Source organism: Aptenodytes forsteri, unplaced genomic scaffold (genome assembly GCF_000699145.1).
Source record: "Aptenodytes forsteri isolate BGI_AS27 unplaced genomic scaffold, ASM69914v1 Scaffold9, whole genome shotgun sequence".
Lineage (NCBI taxonomy): Eukaryota > Metazoa > Chordata > Aves > Sphenisciformes > Spheniscidae > Aptenodytes > Aptenodytes forsteri.
The window spans coordinates 1335067-1343861 of NW_008796217.1; the positions used below are offsets into that span (position 1 = coordinate 1335067).

Genomic DNA, 8795 nt, shown 5'->3' on the forward strand with positions numbered 1-8795 from the left:
AACTCAGTGTATGTATTGCCAATCAATACCTGCTTTACATAACATGAATTACTCAACTCATGGACTGGCTGTGGTCTTTCTGTGTTAATTTCTAAAATTTTTCTGGGATTTGAAGAAAAACTTTAAAAGAAAAATAATAAAAATGTGTTCTGCTGGGGCCTTTGCAGGTTTTTTCTTGTCTCATTGCTTGTCAGTAGTAATCGTCAGAAAGTTATAATCTCTGAAAACTGTTTAGCTATCTTTTTTTCAGTTATCTTTTCCATATAACTTAGCAAGGTATTCTTCAGATATTTTAAAGCTCTGCTAAGAGGTCTTCTGGAAGACTGTAACTTAAACTTGGGACAGAGAAAAGTATATTGTCCTTTCTGATAAGATGCTACTTTGCAATCACTTCAACATATTTCTTTGCTGTATATCTCTCCTGTTTGAACTTGAGGACCTTTTACTCTTGAAAACTGAGTAGCACTGATCTAGTGGTGCTAGCAGTCTCAAGGATGGTAGGTGTAAGGTTTTTATCACTGCTTATTGAGTTTTGAACTGAGCTCAGTAACGTGAACATGTGTCGCCTGCTTATTAGAAGTCCACTTCTGTTGTTTATGGTGGTGCTGGTTAAAAGTTGGACATCTCGGAATGCTTTCAGTGTGGTGTCCACACTGTTAGAACAATTCATTTGAGTTCTGAGGTTTAATAGGAGTTAACAATCTGATTTTCCAGTCATTTCCTTCCTTATCGCTATAAACCCATTCTTCTCCAGCAGAAAATCAAAGGCAGTATATATAGTTCAAAACAACTCTTTATGCAACTTCAGAGCAAGCTGACCATGGCAGTTGTCACTGAAAGGAGTAAGAATGATTCTTTTGCTTGTTCCAGTGCCACAACAAAAATGCCTTCTGGTGCATTGACATTGAATACTGGACTGCTTGGATACAGTTTATACATATATTTAATTAGAACTGACCATATTTTGCTTGAGTTCCCAGTACATGTAATGGTTCTTGAGAATAGAAGTGTTTGTATGCTGTCCCTACCAGAGTTCCTTTCCTTGCTGTTATTGCTTGGGGCAATGATAGCAACTTCTGACCCTGTCTGGGTCACACACATCTTTTGAAATGGTGCAGATACTATTAGCAGTTTATGTATTGTAGTTTGGGATGGCCTATGTTTGGTTTCCTTTTTTATGAGGTGCTATTTGCTGTTGGTGCTATTTGTACTATTCTGGACTTAATAAAATGTCTGGAAAATGCAAATTACTTATTACTACTGTTAAGAGCACCGGTTTGGCCACTGTATACTAAAATGTTTTCAGAAATGGTGTAGTTTGTGGTCTCAAAAGTATATCTAATATGCTGAGATTTGAGACAAAAGGAGAATGTGAGCAGCATTTTGTGGAGAGAGACATTTTAATAAAGATTTGGTTTATACCTACTGTAAGTATGGTTTCAGCTTTACTGTTGGGATGTAGGTCTAACAGTATTGGCAACACATATCCACAGATTTCAAAATGTAAATGTGTAGTGTGCTTTATGTGCTAAAAATAAAGTTCATCCTTGCTGTTGCAACTCTGTCAGTGAAGGTATTTTCTCTCACTGAGGTTCATCAGCCAGACACAGTTTATCACTGGCTGGTTTTTCCATTTTAAAATGCAGCTGATGTCTCTCTTCGTGTGCTACCAACCAGTTCCACATGCAGAGGAATTAATAAATCCTGTGGGTTTTTTTTTTTAAAGATGTCTTTCTCAAGGTCTGTATTCTTTGTTAAACGTGATATTTAAAATATTTAGGGTTGAGTTCAATCTACATCTTTTCCCTCAGTTGGGGGCATAAACAGGATGTTCTATCTTCTACCAGAAGACCTGTCTTCATGAGCCTAGTAGAAATAGATCTTCACTTGCTCAAATTCAGCTGAAATTGAATGAATGGTCTCAAATACATGCATGTGTACATACGTGTCAGCACATATACATGCAGAGGCATACACAGTGTTTGTTCATAGCACTTATCTCTTTCATAAAACAACAGAACAGACTTAACAAAGCTTTGCAACATAAAAGATAAGCCTAGAGGGTAGTCAAGACATGTATATTCTTTTTTTAATTTTCTGTAACTGTCTCTTTTAATGAGAGAGTTCTATTTTGCTGAGAAAGAGGATAGATATATTTTTTAAGTATATGACTTTTGTATATTCTTAATTTTCTGTAACTGTCTCTTTTAATGAGAGAGTTCTATTTTGCTGAGAAAGAGGATAGATATATTTTTTAAGTATATGACTTTTCATTTGGTTTGTGAAGACACCGTCAGTAAGTGGTGAATGGTACTGTTAGCAACAGAGCTCCATCAGTTTGAAGCAAGAATTGTTTTGGTTGCTAACCATCGTCATCATGCTTTTTAAGGCAGGGACAATATATAATAGTACAGGTCTCTCATCCTCACTGAGAACTCTGGACTAATCATTTAGAGTTTATTTCTAAAACCCCTTAAGAACAATTTAAATATTTTTTACATCTTTCTTGACATTTGTCCTTTTGTTAGAATTACTGATAACTAGGTAAAATGGTTGCGTGATTTAACAAATAGAGTTTGACGAATAGATCAAACTGTCAGCCTGGCCTCTGCAAAAATGTGGTGACTTCAAGGCTCACAAAGCATACCATTCTGCATTTCCCATTTTCCGTTGTCCAAAAAAAAAGGAAGATAGTCCAGTATGTAGTGAGTACCAGAGCAGTTCTCTGTTCATACTAAGATTGGTGTGGGGGTGGGGGTGTGAATTGAAGGGAGAGTTGAAGCAATTCCAGCAAGTGTTGTACATTCTGTATTTAAAATATTTGTTGGATATTTTGAATCGCTACTTCCGGAAAAAAGCAACATAGGTTAGAGATGGGAATTAATACTGTAAGAGACTTGCTAGAAAGCATAGCTACTAAACTTCATATAATAAATATTCTTTTCTTAGAATAGGCATGGCTAATTTGCAATACATTTTTAATGATCAGCTGGTAACTGGTTGTTCCCTATTAAGTTTTTTTGCATTTCTCTTTCCAGTTTTGTCACTGATAATATTCTCAAAGTTGGCTGTGGTTAGCAAATACCTGCTTATTGATTGGCTTGTTCAGTATAGACTGGTCTAATATATACTAGACTCTATTTGGTCTTCCTCCTCAATTTCCACAGCTAATTTGCCTTGAGAATTTCATTTCTCATTCTGCTGCAGACATACTGTTTTTCACACTGAAGCTCCTGCTTACTCATAATTTTCTACTTCACTTTTATACCAAGCACACATATACATACAAGTATCATTTGGATCGGCTAATTTTCTGTTTAAATATAACCATTTATACTCAGTTGTTCCGTATGCTGTGTCTACCAAAAGTCTTTCAGTCTCTGTTAATATCTACATGAATGTTTTCATGATGTTATAATTTTGGCTTGAACACCAGAAAGAATTTATATGTTCAAACACTCCATAAGAGTCATTTAACAAATAGCTGAATACATACTAAAAGGTGACTGCGTGGTGAAGAACAATATAAGAATAAAATTATAATGAACTAATACTATTACTTTATTAATCAAACACAACTAAAAGGTGACACCTACTCATGCACACAGCATGCCGCTCCGTTATTTCCTTAGTGGAGGACATCCACAAAATTGGGGGCTAGCATAATTTTGATTGAGTGGTAGTGGCAATAAACCTCTGAATTATTGCTAGCTCAGCCAATTTTGCTTAGTGATGCTGTTAATCTTAAATATAGCTTTGTATGCATTTTAGAGACCAAAGATAAAAAAAGTAACTATTACTGGCCTTGGTAATATAAAAATTGATATTAGAATAATTTATATCGCATGAAATGCATTGACATTTTTCTTCAAAAGTTGCAAAGAGGGCATTGCTTTTGATCTGACAGTATTTAGGCAAAGCAACTTTTCATACCAAAACTGAAATATTAAATCTGCACATTATTATAAAGTCTTCTTCAATGTTAGCCTTGCCATGATGAAAGAGCACTAATACAGTGATTTGTTTCATTTCCTTTCATCTGCGGAACTAGTACAACTTTCTTGCTTTGTCAATACAGAAAGTAAACAAAGAAGCAGTGATGTAAGCATTTTTATTCATCTTTGAATTACCTTATTTCTGAAAATCAGTGCAGTGTCTCAGAGCAAGTTTTCTAATCCGCCGAGGCTTGTTCTCCACTATTTCTAAATTACCTGATGTGCATGTAGAATGTATTGTATGAAGGAAACAGAGCAGATAGAGATGTTCTGTGTCTGGAATAGGACCTAACTGAGATGACTTAGAAGTTACATTATTATATACATGGGGTCAGGAACACAGAATAGACTAACATAGGGCAGTTGCAGTGTTTCTTACGGTTCCTCCTGAAGAAATACCTTGAATAGGCAGCACAATTGGTCTCTTTCTTTTATGAACTCCACTCAAAAGGGTTCTCAGGTGAAAGGATTCTTACTAACAGAGAATCCCACTGTAGTCATTATTGTGTGTTAGCATCCTGACAAAAAAAGAGCCATACGTGCTCAGCATTTCATTTTTCAAGGTGATTTTCAATGCAGCAAAAGCTCGGTGGAGGATGCTTTACAGTATCGTTTCAGCTAGTTAGCAAAATAACATCAGGTATTGGAAGTATATTTGTGATTGAAGTCAGCTGTGTTTTGGTTCTCTTCATTTAAGTGCATTACAGAAGCAAATGTGTTATGTGACGTACATATTGAAACAGGTAAAATCCTTGCCTTTCAAGCAAATTTATAGTGGCTTCATTTCAATTTCTGAATACTGTTTTAAAGACCAAATAGTAATGAAACAGCGAAATGCAACTTTCTCCATGACAAATCAGGAATAGTCAGTTTGCAGTGCTCCCTATAGAAGCCTATCTGGGTGAAATACAGTATTCTCTTACTTAAGTATGCTTCTCTTTAAAATAGTTGTCTTCAATTTAGTACACCTAATTAGTAATTGGCATAATTCTATTTATAGGCAGTTTTTGGTTGAGTGAACACTGATATTTATATTCAAAGAACAATCCAGTTAAAAATGGGTAAGCTAAAGTGTTTCACTTGCAGCTTAGCAACCTGATCAAGTTATTATTTTTTCCTCTTTTATTGTAATTTGCATTTCTTTTTTTTTAAAACTGACATAAATCAGGATAAATAGATACTTTGAAATTAAATACAGATTAATCAGGATGTGAAGATTACATTAAATTACTCCGTATGATGACCTCCACATACTCTAAAGTTGCTTGTTCACATATTGTTTATATGTAGCATAAACCTAAAAATTTTGGGGTTTGCATAATTTTATCATTTTAAATGGAAATAATAGAAACAGAACTAGAATTATTTTTAAATGCTTTGTCATTTACTGAAACCAGATTTTTGTGTAGCTGAAAATAATAGAAGTCTGTAGAGTAGCTTGTGTCTGTGCAGGTGTTCTTCCTCCTCACTTGCTTGCACACTTGCCATGATCAAAAATCTAAGGCTTACTTGCCTGCTTCTCTAAATTGATTTGTGCCTCACTTAGAGCAGTGTTCAGAAAAACAGTCTCAATGTCACTCAGCTGGAGAAGGCTCCTTCTAATACGTGTGAGGAGGGACTGTCGTAGTCATGCCTCTTAAACTAATATTTCTCTGAGGAAGAGTGTTAGAGAGGTTTGGGTTTTTTTCCCTGTAACATGGAACACTCCTGCTCATAACAGCAATTGTGGTCTCCTAAGGAAAAGAAAGTTCCACATGAACACCCACATAAGTAACATGTCAAACTTCAGTCATTGTTTTAGTGTCGAGAAATCTGTCTGCTTGAGTGGATACCAGAGACGTCAGTGGGTAAGGTGTGAAGCAAAGTTGTTACTTCTCAATACATACCCTAGGCTGAAAAATCTGCACGGTTCCATCTTAATTGGTGCGCTTTCAGCTGAGCTTCCATGAAAGGTCTTTTCTTTAGAAAGATCAGGTGAAGGAATAATTGATTTTCCTTACCCTCCAGTACCAGCCTCGAGTGATTTGTTTTCCTCTATAGAGAGTTCTCATACATATGTACAGGTCAAGCCACAAAAAGGAAAAATGTAGAGGAACAAATTTGGAAAAGCAATGGGATGATCCCTAGGAAAAAGGAAGCACTGGGTGGTGAGTGGTCATCATCCTGAATGTCGGAATGAGTGAGGAAGAGGAAACCTGCATCGAGGTTATCTCACCCAAGCCACCACCTGGTAAATAGTTGTATAATTTCCACTTGCTTTGATAGACAGTGAATTATGGAGTAGACATTTTACTTCAATGTTCACAGATCCCAACCCAAAACCATAGTATTTTTTATGTCTTTATGCTACATTTAGAGCACTTCTCTGCCTGGTCATGACCAAGAAAATGAATGTATTCATTATGTTAATGGCACATATTAGATTATCGATTTGAGTTCAAATTTAAGCATCTTTTACAGATTAAAAATCTTCAGTAAAAGTTGAATTTTACTGATATTTCTGTATATTGTACTTTATTTTCTCTACAGATGATTCAGACCATCAGGACTCTAGTTGAAAATACAGATAGCTTATATGAGAAGATAGTACAGTGTCAGAAAGCAGGTAAGTACAAGCTGTTTTTTAAAAATATTATAAAGAACTTACTGCATTTTTCTTATTTCCCTTATTTCCCAAAACTTTTAATCAAATTTGTTTATTTAACCGTAGCAAAAAAAACCCAACAACCGAACAACAACAAAAAAATCCAAACAAAAAAAGAGATTATTGTAATTTAGGCACGTACCATAACAGTGAAAAGGACATTTCAAATCATAGGAATCAAAGATCCATAGAATTACAGCCTGACTTTGGAAATCATGAGCATTTTATATATGGACAGTAGGTTGTCAATATAGTCATTTCCTCAAATGCAAACATAGGATTACAGGAAAGAAAGAGAATGATCTTCCTTCACAATGGAATTTTTTAACCATTTACTCCTATCTCCTCTTTTACCATGTGAGAACTTTTCCTCTTTTGTCATGGTAGCCTAATGTCTTCAAGAGCCTTGGTGAAGTACCTTGCCTTCTGATAATTACATGACAGTAGTTCAGATATTTCATCCCTGCGTTTCTCTAGATCTATTGGGTGGATACCCTCTGGTTCTGCTGATTTGTTACTATTTTATCTATTTAGAGTAAAACTGGTTTTGCAGACAATTACATCTTCTGTGGCAGGCTTTTCAAACCACATGGATGCAGAAAGTCTTTTTTTTAAACTTTGTTATGACCTATTGGTCCCACAGATTCTCTGAAAGTTTTCCTGTTTCTGATATATATTTGAAACAGATTGTATAGTTAGTTCTTAATCCCTTCACAAATTTTTCACATCATATATTGTAATGGTTTTCTCATTTGGACGCGACTGAGTTTTGAAGGTTTCTTTCTTATTTTGAATAGCATGTCTGACCTTGCTGTTTAGTCATGTTTGTTTTCTTTTGGTCTTTCTTAAGTATTTTTTAAACAATGTTATAAATTTGCTCAGAGTAACGATGCATCGCATTTTGCATCAGAAACAGGGAGTCTGCCAGAGAGTTAGTCAAAGTGTCTACAACCATGTCTTGGGTGACTCAGTCAGGACAAAAGCTTTTTATATACAAATACATTTTTATCTGTCTGATATTCAGCATCCTGCAGCTCCCATCATCTTCCATGATTTTCTTCCATTCTTTGATCCGCTTCTCTGCTTTCCTATAAATTTCAGTCTCTTTTCTTCATTTTCTTTTCCTGAACAGAAAAAAATAATGCTCTTCCACCCTCACCCTTGCTTTACAAACTCTTTTCTGTTAGCAGTGTCTTCCATCTCAGATCAGCAGCAGGAAGGCTTACCCACTCTGAATTTCTAGATCTCCCCTTTATTCACAGCACACATTCCTCAGACTCTGTGAACTTTAGTCAAACCACAGAACTGTCAAAATACTTGAAAATTTTAATTTGTCCTATTTACTTCAAGCTGTCAAACATAAATAATCATAAATGCCATGAGTGACAAAATAATCATTTCACATATCTTGTTGGTAGATGCAGAATTTATCTAAAATACCAAACTCAAAATATATCATGTTGCCATAAGGACATTGTCTTGTAGACTTGTACGCTTACTTCTTGAATCATCTCCCATTTTTGTGGTGATAGTGTGCTATATTTTTTTCACTTCATCAGTGTCTCAAGCAGTTTAGATCGTTGGTTAGGGGTAAGGCAAAAGCTATTGCCTATTTTACCTCATATTTTAGAATTGTTGCCCTTCAGAAAAGATAGCTTTCTACTAGCTCATACGGATTCCAGTAAACTCGCATATGTCTGATTTTCTTGAGTCTTACAACCTTATTTTACATGAAGTGTAGCTGGGTCCAAGAATCCTTTATTTAAGAATGCTAAAGACCTAAAGCCCATGCTAAATAGCGAAGAGATTTTGATCTCATTTAAATGAGAAACCTCCAGCATGGTGACATAAGCCTAAGTATGGATTATGTAATAGATCCTGCTATTTAGGGCAGCTTTAGCCCTGCAGGGTCAAGGTACTAAAGATGAATGAGCTGAATTGAATTACCTTTTAATATCAATGGTTTGTGAAGATTTTCTTATGACTAATTGATCGCATGATCTCAGTAGATGCTACTGTGTTTAATTCTGAGTAAAAGATTATACGTTTTCCTATGTAGTTTCTTAATAAGGAAAAAGCAAAATTATGCCCTTGTCTGGGCTTTTTTGTTCTGTGGCTCAGAGTGAAAAAGCTGCTAAAATAAGAAGAAATACTCA

General features: G+C 35.3%; 1 protein-coding gene across 2 annotated transcripts in view; it reads left to right on the forward strand.

Moving 5' to 3' along the window:
- Window positions 1–8795, forward strand: part of PLCL2 (phospholipase C like 2) — a 106268-nt gene that overhangs the window by 71581 nt on the left and 25892 nt on the right. For both annotated transcript variants that reach the window (XM_019474482.1, XM_009288592.2), the window contains exon 4: window positions 6525–6600. In XM_019474482.1, the coding sequence (XP_019330027.1) occupies window positions 6525–6600 (76 nt within the window). The remainder of the gene's footprint in view (window positions 1–6524; window positions 6601–8795) is intronic.